At 35.9% G+C, this 14,606-nt stretch overlaps 2 protein-coding genes across 2 annotated transcripts; both read right to left on the bottom strand.

The window, feature by feature from the left end:
- Positions 1-2,391: 2,391 nt before the first annotated feature.
- LOC120008747 (protein FAR-RED ELONGATED HYPOCOTYL 3-like) lies at positions 2,392-3,087 on the bottom strand. The gene has a single exon (XM_038859122.1). It carries the CDS (start codon positions 3,085-3,087, stop codon positions 2,392-2,394), a length of 696 nt encoding a protein of 231 aa, XP_038715050.1.
- Positions 3,088-3,165: 78 nt separating this feature from the next.
- Positions 3,166-4,757, bottom strand: LOC120008746 (protein FAR1-RELATED SEQUENCE 5-like). The gene is made up of 2 exons (XM_038859121.1): positions 3,644-4,757; positions 3,166-3,389 (listed from the first exon to the last, which is right to left on the bottom strand). Exons 1-2 carry the CDS (start codon positions 4,755-4,757, stop codon positions 3,166-3,168), a joined length of 1,338 nt encoding a protein of 445 aa, XP_038715049.1.
- Positions 4,758-14,606: the final 9,849 nt, after the last annotated feature.

The following is a 14,606-nucleotide window of genomic DNA, read 5'->3' as shown; positions in this document are numbered from 1 at the left end:
TGAGTTCGTCCTCCAGTTCATCTAGCAGTGAATCATCAGAAAATGATTTAAATGACAATGACAGTGTCAAAGAGCATGGAGGTGAAGGATCAGTTGACACAAGCGGAAAGCTAAATGAAGCCATGTTAAGAATTAGCGTACTTGAAAAGGAGATTTATGATGCAAAGAAAGAGACCGAAGATTTGAAGCAAGAAAATTATGAAAAAGGCAAACAAATAGATGGTCTGCTTGCAGAGGTTGAATCATTACGGAGCTCTTTATTTAATGATAACATAGATGAGGGTAAACTTGTTGAAAATGACGAGGGCGTTCAAAGGGAAAATGAACCTAATGAGCAGACGACTAAGATCGAATCTATGTGTTTACTGGTAGATAAAGATCCAAATGCAATGGGTTTAGTGGTAGACGAACATGTTAATGTCAATGTAGTTGGTGGCAATGTTGGTTTGGCGGATGGTGGATATGATAATAAAGTTGAAGACAAGCAACATAAATGTGATACAAGCAATGTCATCAAAACTCCCTCGTCAATGGTCCGGGGTATAAAAGGGAAGACGCGTACCCAAATAGAAGACTCGGAGTTTGAGTATGCACATTATGAAAGGAGAAATCAAAAAAAAAAGGCTAAGATTGGTGAGGTAATAGAAATTTGCAATGTGGATCTGCAAAAGTCACCTCAAGCTATAATTAGGAATAAACGGTTGTAAAAGAATTCAAGAACATACAGGTTTATTCCCCCAGAAGACAAGAAGACACTGAGGGAAATTGATGACATTGGCGAAGATAAGTGAGTTTTTCACTGACTTATCTACTGGTTCCTATAACACTCTATATATGTCTTATTACACTGCTTTTTTCATTAATAACAACATTATATAATTGTATATTTATATATGTTATTACACATTATTTGCATTTATTTACATGCTGTTAATTGCAAAAACTTATTCTAACAATAATATAACACTTATAGTACAATGGTGTGGTCCGGATCAAACTTCATCTTGTGGGTTGAAATATGCAACTTGGTCAACAATGGGATGGTGTCGAACAATGTAAGTTAATTTGTACGTACTATAATATATTATTTTAGTTATTAACAATTAATTAATTGTAATTGTTGCATTACATGTTTGCAGATGATTGATGCATATTCTGAGTACCTAATGAGGACATGGAAAACACCTCCATATGGGAATACTTCAGTTGACAATTGGGAGCAAACATTTGTTGTGACAGGATTGGGCATGACGTTGCTCAGAAATAATAGGAAGGATCTGATACAAAAACATCTGATTGATAAATTGCTCAAGTATTCTCGTGCCCATAGAATTATAATATTCCCACTTCATTCCGCTGGGACACACAAGAGTGCCAACCACTGGACCACACTTGTGCTTGACAAGGAAGACGGCTGGAAACATTACAACTCGATTCTTCCGGGGAATAAGGACTACAAAGATCCATATCTGAAAGACGCAATTATGATGGTGATTCACACATATTTATTTAGTGTTTTTATATAATCGATTGAGACATTTATTGGTATTTTGTATGCAGAGAGATTTCTGCAATTCAGTTTTCAATGCGTCAAGCCAGTTTGAGGATGATAACATTGTGACAATGTGGGAGACTCCGCAGCAAGCAGCTGACTCGTGAGTATTCTAACTAACTTGTCCATCAATTTTATCAACAAATTAAGAACAAATCCTGATATTCTTATCGCAATGCAGGGTTGACTGTGGCATCATTAGCATGTACATTGTGTACTGTTATTTCACCCACACTGGAGTTGAAAAGAAACTAACTAAAGAAGATATTTATAAGTTCCGGGCAAAGCTGGTGCATAGCTTTCTCAATGATGGTAATTACTCGTGGAATGTTAAACATTACCATGACATACAGAATATGGCTAAAGGAACCTTCTGAGGGGTGTGACTGACAAGTTAGCAAGGAAGTTAATATTTTGTTGATAAGTGTATGACATATGCTGGGCATACCTGATCGATACATTGTTTATGTGTAATTCTGATTAAGTAATTAGTAGAAGAACTTGAATTATATGTTTTTATTGTTAAAGTATGTGCATTTATTTATTAATAACACAGTTACTTTTACCTTTAATATGTGCATGTTAAAGTTCAACAAAAACACCAACATATGTAATTATGACACCTTGATGCTGACTAAAACTTAAAGAAATAATAAAAATTACATGAACCAAACAAAACCAATATTCATCACGGACTGAGTTCAATTACACATTATTAAATATAAAAACATACTTTAATACGTAGGATACCCATGCAAACCTACAAATACACATTATCAATGAATAAAAACACAAGGTATCTTCGTTGCAACTATTATATAGATAAACAACAACTGATATCAAAGTGCAACGCTATTATCATCCTCCTCCTGCGTAGTTGATATGCCTGCTGATGTACTGCCACTCCCATTTCGTTTGTTTTTGTAAATCTTCTTCTTCATAACACTACGAGGACGCCCCTTAGATCTCTTAACAACTGGATCATTTGAATTGCATGAACCCCTAATCAAAGCAGGGTTTGAATTACTTGACATGTTTCTCGACGATGTAGCTATCCATTCCATGACAATATCATATTGCGCTTCGTGGTCAGCCGCCAAATCTGCCAATGTAGTGAACGCTTTACACATATCATCATAACGACGTTGTTCAGGGGGCAATGACCAACCATCACAGCTCACTTTGACACGAGAATGAGTTCTTCGAACATCTTTCCTCCACCTGGTAAATATGTAAGGTTCTGGCAATAGTTCAATGTCATTACAAACAAGAACATTGATAGCATGTCTGCATATAATACCCCTAAACTCGAACCTCAAACAAGAGCAATTAACATATTTACCGTCATACGTCACAGTAAATAGAACTTTTTTCCTACCTCCTTCACCATATACAACATCCTCGTATATAATATATTGTGAATTTGCCTCATCCGCAATGACCTGGTTAATTCCACAATACATCATTCCTGTCAATTCAGATTGGAATTCAACAAACTTTGCTGCTGTGTAAATACCTTGGATTTGCTTTTCCATATTGTAAAATGTAGCACACGGGATTTGCTTGTTTAATGAATCAAAGTCTGCTTGACACTCCTTCTCAACTTTTTTCCTCTAAGCATTCTCATATTGTTCCACAAACTGCTTTAGCGTAGTCTTTGAGTTAACGTACCCATCAAAAAATGCGTTCATACTCTCACTTCGCTGTGTTGTAGACATCCCAGCCCAAAAGTATTTTCGTACAAAAATAGGCACCCACATCTCCCTATCTAAATACAAAGAAGATAGCCATGCATTTCCTTCCAGATTATATCTTCCAACCAATGTACGCCACGCATCTGATCACAATAGCATATAGTTAGCCACACTTCACACTGTAATTGTTGTAATTACATATAGGTTGAATAACATAACATGACATATTAAGTGTGATATCAATAAAATGAAATGCATTATTATGATATAATTAAACAGTCTGTTAATATTATTACACATGAACTAATTAATATTACACATGTACTTGACTATGTTTAACAATGTGAATAAAAACTTTATATACATTTATAAGTGCATCAGAAAAAATGTTATTCACCTTCGAAATTCTCAATACTGTGTGTATCATAAACAGCGGCGTGTAATAAACGAGATATACCCTCATATTCACGATGTGAACCAAATTTTTTAGGCAATTTCTTCATAATATGCCATAGACATAGTCTGTGGCGAGTTGTTGGAAATACGAACTGTATCGCATTCTTCATTGCCCTATCTTGATCAGTGATAATACCTGAAGGAGGAACACCACCCATACAAGCAAGCCAAGTTCTAAAAAGCCATACAAAAGTTTCTGTATCCTCGCCAGATATCAGTCCACATCCTAATAATATAGAGTGAACATGGTGATTAACCCCAACGAAAGGAGCAAACGGCATATCATATTTGTTTGTTAGGTATGTCGTGTCGAAAGTAACTACATCACCAAACTCATGGTATGCAGCCCTACTGCGTTGATCCGCCCAAAACAAATTTCTCAGTCTACCATCCTCATCCCAATCAATTAGTGAAAAAAACCCATGGTTGTTAGCTTGCATCTTAGTGAAATACATCTGAACCGCATTTGCATCACCCTCACCAAGACGCATACACCTCAAATGAGCAAGATGATTGCGAGTGTCCCGTTCCAAAAATTTCAAATTGTCATGACCACCAGCTCCAATTACAAAAGAATTGTGACTCTTGTTTGGCCTAATCCCTGCAATGTCATTTATCTCTAACTGTCTCTTCACGTGTGGATTAATCTCTCTATTGCAAGTAAAGAACCTAGAATGTGTAGGGCTCAGATTATGATTGTGCACATCATTTAATTGTGTAATCTCCCATTTCTCACATGCAGATAACCGAGCAACAAGTCTGGCCTTACAATCATTCTTGGAATTAGCCCGATGATTGACAAGATTTTTCGAATGGCTAATGTACTTATCAGACCGCCCACAGGAAAATACAAGATATCGATAGACGCCATTTGCATCCCTGGTTAATGATCTCCTCTTAATAGAGAATCCCTTAACTTGTCCATATGCCTTGTAATACTCAAACATTTCATCTGCAGATTGAAACAACATCCCAATAATCGGCACATTCGATCCAACACCATCTATTCTAGTATCAGTCGATCCCACATTGACCACAAAATCCGCATCATCCATATTCACACTAGACAGAAACAGTAATTGTATAATTAATAATCGTAAACATTAAACCAAGTAATACTTATTATATTCTGGCTACATGTGACATAAGTAATATGTAATAGGTAACCATTAGCGTGTTATAATATATCTGACATGTGTAATAAGATACCAATTGCATACTATCCCTGGTTGTGATGCTTGAAATATCAGAAGGAAAAAATAGATGTAATTAACTGACATGAAAGTGTAATAAGTCACGAATCAGAAATATATTTCACCTATGACTATAAAGATTAAATCAAAACTGCCAAAGATTTTCACCACCAATATATAACAATGAACCATTCAGATTACAAAGATACCCACTATTTTAAAACTTTCATACCCACAGAACAAATAAAAATCGGGCATATGCAGGTATTCCGAGCTGATTCACTAATAAAAGACCGAGAAATAAAAACACACCTCTTAGATTAAGTGACTACTTGATCTCCTTTACTATGCCGAAAATATGGACACCAGATCTGGATCTCGTCAATATAAGCAGAAGTTGTTTGATAGAAAGAGAGCACTTGCAGCGGAACCGAAGAAAAAAGCAAGAAAATATCGAGACTGATGTTGGAGAGAGAAGATTTAGCTGAAATTATTAAAATAATGTAATGAAGATAAGCGGGAAAATAACGTGGGCCACAAAATAACACTACTTCTCACATCTGATGTGGCATGATGAGTTGTCTATCCACATCAGTTATGTATATTTATGTACAAGACTTTTATGTACATATATCTTTTTCCTAATCCTAATTCAAACTAGATTTAACTTCGCAAATAAAAAAAAAAGGTAATTACAATAGATTATGACAAATAAAGGGAAGTCGCTAACCGTAGTCATGTATCATCATGCATCATGCACATGCTTAATCTATACCATTGAAGATGATTGTAAGTTAACAATAGTCACAGTTGCTGTTAAACCTCACAGTGCATAACATAAGGAAGATCATCATAAAGGTACTAAAAAGTTCATGCACTAATGTCGCTTTCATCAAGGTTGTCAAAATTGAGATCTTATATAAGATCGATAGAAGACCAATAATATCGAATGGTAAGATCTTAGAAAATTTTAAAAATAAATGTAAAACAATACAATAATTCATTTCTATATAAATAATTAACATAATATAATATTCTATACGTAATAAAAATTAAAATATGATTACTATTTACTTATAGACATATTAATATGGCACAAAAGTGTAAATTTTTTTGGATATCAAAATAATTATGAAAAGCAAGATACAAAATCTAAACCACAATAATTATGTTGCAAGTTGAAACTTCTATTCTATACTTTCAATTATGGATAAAAACAATGAAAAAAATTATTGATATCCCAAAAATTAATATTCAAAAAGAACAGGCGAACAATACATCACAAAATATCAACATACTAAAATATAGTGCATCGACAACATATATACAAACCATAAAATACCTATAAAGAAAAATGCATCTAGTTATAAACTCATATTAACAAAAAAAAAATAATCATAAACTATTGTTAATCTTTGCTGCAGTATCTATTATATAGTTTATCAAAAGTCCAAGATAGATGAAAGATAAAAAAAAATAATTTGCATCCACACCAATGACATCTTTTGCATCAAGATCAAGATTGTCGCCGTTTCCACTTTCCAACATTATACTTTTCATTATTTCCATACGTGTCTTTATCAACATAGTCATTAAAATCAATATTATCAAAACAACAGTCACTAAAATCCAAATTTATCGAGCCATTGAATGCTCTCTACCACCACTATCCTTAACACTACTTCTAGCAATTTCATTGTCTTCTCCTCTATCTCTCAAAATCATCACCACCCAAATTGAAAAGTATAAAAAAAAACATTTGTTGTAAAATTAGTAAGTTCGGATCGGTACAATCTTACGATCTAGGTTACGATTTTGACAATTATGACTTTCACATAATAGTTTTGTGTGGAGCATGAGCCTGCATTCATAGCAAAATAGAGTACCATAAAAGTGTTTTGGCTATCTTCTACTTTTTTACATGCAACGAAAATCCAGAGTATTGAAAAGACGAGTTTTGAGAAACTTGTGAGGATAATCTTTTCTTTGCATAAAGAAATGAGAGGGAATGTGCTCCACCTTCTCATAAGAGTTGATGTCTCTCAACAGTTATCATCAATGAGGAGACAAATTCCAGCCATGTGGCGTCATTGAAGACCTCATGTTCTCCTATCAATTATGAGCCCAACCTTTTGACCTGGAGAAGATGGAGGCTCATAGTGCTTGCATGTCCAATATGCTGGTGGTTCCCCGGAGGTTCAAGTGCAGATGTGGGGATGTTCCATGATGTGATATATTTGCAAGTGCACAAATCAAACAAGTAATAAAGTGATGAGAGAGTATCGTTCCACTAGGGATGTGTTGGCAATCAAAATCAATGTCAAATTAAACAACAACTATGCAAATTGGGTAAAAAGGATTTGTGATTGGTTTTGTTTTTTAACTAATCGAAATCAAATAGCAACACAATTCAACACAATTGTAAACCAAGGAAGGGGAATACTACGGTAATTAATTTCACCGTCTTTTATCCAATTCAACTCACTTAGTCTCTTAATCCCTAATTACTATCTCTCAATTGACAATCGGTTTCCCTAACCTCTCCAATGCTTCATGTCTAGTCACACAGGAAATGCCTCTATCTCTAATTCCTGTTATGTCTAACAATCGGATTTAAAAGATAAAAATCTAAGATTTATGGATTAACCAGTTAACGATTGCATAGGTCATGCCTCTATATTTCTATGGTTCATGCAACCTATGTTGTCTATGCTAGAGGCAAATCCTAAAAATCTCCTTTCGGTTTCAATCTAGACAACGAATCATTTAGATGGTAATCAAACATCCAAAAACATTAAGCACACCCATAAACAATCAATAAGAGAGAGTTATCAAGTAATAAGGAAACCAAATTTATTGAATCATAAAGGTTTGACTACATTAAGACCCTAGCAAGAGAATCTAACCACTCATGGCAAGTAAATACATCATCAAATCAAATATCGCAGTCATTAAATACAAGATAGAGAAGAAAGAAGAAAAAATCCCTGAAATCCCCTTTATCTTGCTCCAATGTATGCTATCAAGAGAGAGAAAGCTCCAACCCTAGACTCCAAGTGTGAGAGTCCTCACCCAAAACCCCAAAAAGGATTCTTTTATACCCCCTAAACCCCTAGACAATTTCTAATACAAGTTGGTATCATTTTGAGTCGGCCCCACATGAGTTTAGGGTGTCTTCGGGGATTTGGAAAATCTGAAATAGCGAATCTGGGGCAGGTTCGATGGATTGAAAATCTTCTCAGGAAAGTTCTGAAATAAGACTGGCCGATCGATCGAAATTCTTCTCTGCCATTTTCTTCAAGTTCTTCAATCTTTGATCCAATTTGATTCATTTTCGTCCAATATGCTCCTATGCACCTGTAATGTGCAAATATACATTTCTTAGGCAACATCAATCCCATAATGACTCTGAACGATACAAGATTGCGTGTAAAAGGATGTGTAATTATATGTATATAATTAGAACATCAAACACCCTCACACTTAACCTTTGCTCGTCCTCTAGCAAATCAGGAATGACGAAAGAATTTTCTTTGAAGCTCAAATGAAAAAGAAAACAACTAACACTAAAGCAAAAATTAAAAAAAAAAAAACTCATCTATGCCACTTTCGTAGGGCTCACGATGGCACTTAGCATGTGCCACAAGCCTTTAAACCCTTAGGTGTCCCTAGTAGGAGGAGTTGTGTCTCCTGAAGATTTACCAGAATGATACCTACAAACATTAAACAACTTCAATGTCCAAATTCATGTCATCAACAAGAGTATAGAATGAATTCACAATTGCAACCCTATCCATACTAACAAACCAAGCATTAGGGCATTCAAGCCAATAAAAGCATTCCTTCAAGAATCTTATTTCATCCACTTTACTTATAATTTTAAGAATTGATACATATAATGGATTTCACTTGATATTTGGCTTCAAAGTGACATAAATAAAGGCCATGTAGTCTTCCAAGAACAATAAGAATCAAAAAGCAAATACATTGAGCATTTATTCGAACTTCATTCTTATTCACATTCTTTTTCCTTCTCTTTTCCTTTTCTCTTTCTTTTCAAGGTGACTATGCAATGCTTAACCCCTTTAAGCTTTCTAAATGACCCATGTAACGAGCTTTTGACCAATGACTCCTAATCCAGTTGGTTTAGGGCACTAGGCATTAAGATACCCCAAAGGATCTAATTACTCGAGTCAAAAAGGCTACGAGGTTAAACTAGTCATCAAGGTATTCTAACATACATTTCCTACCTTTTTACACGAAACTCATTGCTTGCTAGGCAAGAGGCCCGGTTACTCAGCAGAAAACCAATGAAAGAAACCAGTTATTCATAAGCACAACTTTTTTTTCAGTGCTCAAATAGTGCTACTTAGAATCAAATTGTTCTCAAACAACCACAAATGGCCAAAGTAAAGTCATTTTTCATACCCCACAAACAAGTGTACCATATTCACAAAAGCACAATGGACAAAACAATTTTCAAGAAAGGAAAACTTAATTGGAAAGAATGTCCATAGCAAGATCTATCAATGATTCAAAGATCACAAAATTCATCCAAATACACTCAATAATGACATGACATTTAAATTTTTTACAAGCAACAACTAGAAACCTAGATTCCCACCTCCACACTTAAAATATGCAATGCCCTCAGTGCATGGAATAGGTGAAAATAGAAATAAAAATAAAGAGATAGAGATAGAACAATAAAACCTGGGTTGCCTCCCACAAGCACCTAGTTTAAAGTCTTCAGCCCGACTTCCCAATATGAATTCAATCGGGATCCTTGAAGGTTGTGGTGTAGACTCCCCTAGATGGCTTCTTGGGATTGACATTTGTTGGCTTAGATGCAATGCAAAGAGCACAAACCTTCACCGTCACATCTTCTTTGGGAAAAGCATTTTTCTTCATTTTCTTCTTCTGCTTCTTCTTCTTCTTGATCTTCCTCTTTCTTTTTTTTGGCTCTCCAACTTGAGGTTTTGTACATCAATTTCAGCTTGGGGGCAGCCTTAGGAATTTCATGCCCAACTCTTGAGTCTAGACCTAGAGAAATTTCCACCGGAATATATTGGTTTTCTTTCTCAAAAGTATTGGGGATGACCATGTCAATATGATCCATTTGGAGGCATTGTTGAGAAATCTCTGATTGCTGCCTAGTTCCAAATACTTTAAAAGTGATTTGGTCACCTTCCGCACCTCTCAAAGTAAGCTTCCCGTTTTCTACGTCGATCAATGCTCTTCCGATGCTCAAGAATGGCATTCTCAAGATTATGGGAGTAGTAGGGTGGACTTCCATATCCAAGATGAGAAAGTTAACCGGGAACATGAGCTCACCATCCTTTACTAAAACATCATCCACTATGCCAAGAGGGTACTTGATTGATCTATCCGCCATTTGCAAAGACACCGTGGTTGGACTAATCTCCTTTATCCCAATTTACTTGGCAACCGATAATGACATCAAATTTATGCTAGCTCCAAGATCACACAAGGATCTCTCAATCAATGTGTTTCCAATGGTGCACGGGATTGTGAAATTTCCCAGATCGTCTTGCTTGATTGGGAGCTTTCTATGCACAATGACACTACATTCTTCGGTCAATTGTATCTTTTCATGCTCCTTCAACCTCTACTTCTTGGATAGGATCTCCCTCATGAATTTGGCATAGCTAGGAATTTTCTCTAAGGCCTCGACAAATGGAAGGTTTACTTGAAGCTTTTTGAATACCTTTAAAAACTTGGAGAATTTATCATCATTTTTCTTGGTGCTCTTTAACCTTTGAGGAAATGGAATTCGAGGCACAAAAGCTTTGACTCGAGGTGTAGGAAGAGAACTATCGGGCCAATCCAGCTCAATAGCATACCGTGTCCGCACACTTTGGACATTTTCAGACTTTTCCTTATTGACTGCATCTGGCTGATCGATCGGTTTGGGTTTCGATCGATCGGATTTTGCCTCGGATGACTTTTCATCAAGGGCCTCTGGACAGTTTTCAACTTCCTTCTCTCTTGTTTTCCTGTACTTCTCCTTCTCCTACAAAAATTTCCCCTTTTCAGCATCAAGTTCAACTGCATTTTAACCACAGTTCCACTCCTAAGAGTAATGGCAAAACATTGCTCCTTGCCTTCAGGATTTCCTTCCGGTTGACTAGGCAAATCACCCTTCTCCCTAGATGAGAGGGCATTAGCAAGTTGCCCCATTTACACCTCAAGATTCCTTATAGAAGCTCCTTGATTATGAGAAATAGTGGCTTGATTTTGCAAGGCAAGATTCATCTTTCTCATATAATGGGAAGTTTGAGTTGTAAGAGCTTCAAGACCACCAGCTAGTTTACCAAGAATCTCATCAAGATCCCGCTTCTTCTCTTGGGGTTGAACTTGATGTTGAGGATTTTGCACATTTTGAGTATTGCTCCAAGAGAAGTTGGGATGATTCCTAAATCCCGGATTGTAGAAATTGGAATAAGGATCATTGTAGGGTCGATTAAAGTTGCCTCCACCAATGACATTCACTTACTCACTAGAGTTAGATGAAGAAGCAATAAGACGCTCCCCCATAGGATGGCGTCCACAACAATAATCGCAAGAAATATAGGCAGGTGTCATTTGCAAAGCATGTACCCCTTGAGCTTGATTTAGAGTCAGTGCATCAATTTTCTTAGCCATAATAGCTAATGTAGACATAACTTCATTATCTCTATAGCTTCCTCCTTGCTTTGGATTCTCCCTTACCGATGACCAAGATTTAGTGGTCTTGGCTACTTTTTCAAGTAGTTCCCTAGCCTCATCTTGATTTTTAGTCATAAATGAACCTCCGACAGCTGCATCAATAGTTTCCTTGGTATTCATACTCAGCCATTATAAAAGGCTTGATACACCACCCATTCCGGAAGTCCATGGTTTGGGCAACTTCAATAATGCCTTTAAAGAGTTCTCAAGCCTCATAAAAGGATTCAAGATCTTTTTGAGCAAAGGACATGATATCCGCCCTAATTTGCACCGCTTTGGTCGGAGGAAAGAACTTTGTCAAGAACTGCTTCGTCATCTCATCCCAAATGGTGATAGAATTGGGAGACAAGGACATCAACCACCCTTTATCCTTGTCCCTCAAAGAGAATGGGAATAACCTTAACAAGATAGCATCCTTTGAAGCTTCGTTAATCCAAAAAGTAGTGCACACATGCAAGAAAGAGCGAAGATGAACATTGGGCTCTTCACTAGGAAGACCATAGAAAACCACAGAATTTGATATTATGTTGATGATAGCCAGCTTAATCTCAAAATTTGGTGGCATTGATAGGAGGATATCGGATGCTTGAAAGAGATGTATCCCTAGTAGCCCTAGCACAATCCTCATGAGAGTGAGGATCAAATTGCCACCATTTCTTCCATTAGCACCTCCACCATTACCATTGCCTTCATTCACATTTAAGCCCCCGTCGGGCTCACCAACATTCCTCCTTGCTAAATTGTCTCTCATGCCTTCCACCAGATTATTACTATGCTCCCACCTAAGATTGCGAAGTGTCCTCTCAATTTCCAAATCCAAATTAATAAATTTCGAATTGAGAGTATGTCTCCCCAAGCTCATGCAAGAGAAAAAATTTCTACACGAAAATAAAAACCAATTAGCACAATTGAAAACTTAATTTGACACAAATCAATTGCCTTAATCCCCGGCAACGGTGCAAAAAACTTGATGTGATATATTTACAATCGCACAAGTAATAAAATGATGGAGAGTATCGTTCCACTAGGGATGTGTTGACAATCAAAATCAATGTCAAATTAAACAAAACCTATGTAAATTGGGTAAAAAGGATTTGTGATTGGTTTTGTTTTAACTAATTTAAATCAAATAGCAAAAGAGCAATTAAGAAGGCAATTAAGAAAACACAATTTAACACAATTGTAAACCAAGTGTCGCAACCGGGGTCACGACGCGGACCGGCGATGGAAGAATGAAAAATGTTTAGAGTCGCCACCAATTGATTTAAGTGCAATTGGACACTAAAAAATGTGGTCTACGAACCAGAAAATGGGTAAGGGGGTCTATTGAGTGTGGGGAAGGTGTTAGGCACCCCACAACTCCCTAAAAGGTTACCTAGATTGATCTATGTGCTTTTTCTTGAAAAGTTGTTTGTCCAATATAAATGATATTTTGATTTGAAATGATAACATAATTAAAGCATAGGCAGGAGCTGAATGTCATCAAGTCCTCCTCCTAATTAACTTCAATTTAGTTACCATTATGTTTTCGAGTACAAATGATACCTTAATTTGAAGAGATAACATAATTAAAGCCTCGGCAGGAGCTGAATGTCATCAAGTCCTCCTCCTAATGAACTTTAATCTAGGTATCTAGTAAATTAATTTATCATTGTGTTTAGAAATACAAATGACACTTTAATTTGAAAAGATAACATAATTAAAGCCTAGGCAGGAGCTGAATGTCATCAAGTCCTCCTCCTAATGAACTTTAATTTAGGTATCTAGTAAATTAAATTACGTTTAAATAAGGATAACACAATTAAAGTCTAGGCAGGAGCTGAATGTTATCAAGTCCTCCTCCTAATTGATTTTAATGTAGTATCCATTAATTTGTTTTTGTGAAAAGTTGGTAAAGACGTGGTTGTTGAATTGACGGATTTGCGGAAAATGATCTATGCATACAATTCTAATATACATTCTAAACATGCATCCTAAACTAATAACCCCTAACATGCATACTAATCAATTTAAATATGCATAAATATAAATTACACTACTCTACACTATTTTCATTATTTTTCCACTATCCTATTACATGGCTTACATTTACAAGGATATACATGCCAAATAAAAATAAGACAAAAAATATATACAAATAATAAAATATAAAGGTAAAAATACAAATATAAATATGGCCTATGGAGCCCATTAATTGCTCAAACCCGGTCCAATCTCCAAATGAACTCTCCGACCCCAAACAAAGTCAAGTCCGGCCCAAGTAGAGTCAAGCCCGATCCAAACCCAACAAATCAAACACAAAAATAATGGGGTCAAATGGGTACTCAAATGCCATAGAAATTCAAATTAAATTAAGCATACATACCCATATACATTATAAACATATAGACGCACATATACAAACATACAAACGGGTATATATACAAACACATATACCATATATATATACACACATACACACTGTATATATATATACGCACACACACCACATATACATGTACACGTACACGAACACCATATATATATATATATATATATATATATATATATAAACACATAACGAACGTGTACATATATACGTATGCCTACACAAAATGCAGGTGCACGAATACAGGAGACAAATCAAATATTCAGAATATGCAGAAACCACATACAGGAGGAATGATCTCAAATATAGGCAAAATCTCATTCACTCATCAACATATAACAAGCACATGGAATGGGAACAGAAGCCAAGAACCCGAAGAAACCCAGAAAATGAATCCGAACATGTAGAAGTAGAAATAGAGAAACAAAGCAGAAATAAAAATCAACTTCAAGATGGATTTATTAGAAGCGTTACCCTTGAAGAACCAAGACTCTTTTCTCCTATTGCTTCTCTGCTTTCCCTCCTCCTTCTTTCTTCTTTTCTTTTCTTATTTTCTCCGGCGGCTATCTTCTCCCTTTTTCTTCTTCTTTTCTCTCTTTTTCCCTTTTTCTCTC

The sequence above is a fragment of the Tripterygium wilfordii genome, chromosome 11, assembly GCF_013401445.1.
Source record: "Tripterygium wilfordii isolate XIE 37 chromosome 11, ASM1340144v1, whole genome shotgun sequence".
Taxonomy (NCBI): domain Eukaryota; kingdom Viridiplantae; phylum Streptophyta; class Magnoliopsida; order Celastrales; family Celastraceae; genus Tripterygium; species Tripterygium wilfordii.
The sequence above is the reverse complement of the archived record's forward strand: the minus strand, read 5'-3'. Positions and strand labels throughout refer to the sequence as shown.

Coding starts and splice junctions, on each gene's coding strand:
- LOC120008747 (XM_038859122.1), bottom strand. CDS start 3,087: ATGGAAAAGCAAATCCAAGGTATTTACACAGCAGCAAAGTTTGTTGAA.
- LOC120008746 (XM_038859121.1), bottom strand. CDS start 4,757: ATGGATGATGCGGATTTTGTGGTCAATGTGGGATCGACTGATACTAGA. Junction 3,390..3,643: donor CAGTATTGAGAATTTCGAAG/GTGAATAACATT, acceptor TATTGTGATCAG/ATGCGTGGCGTACATTGGTT.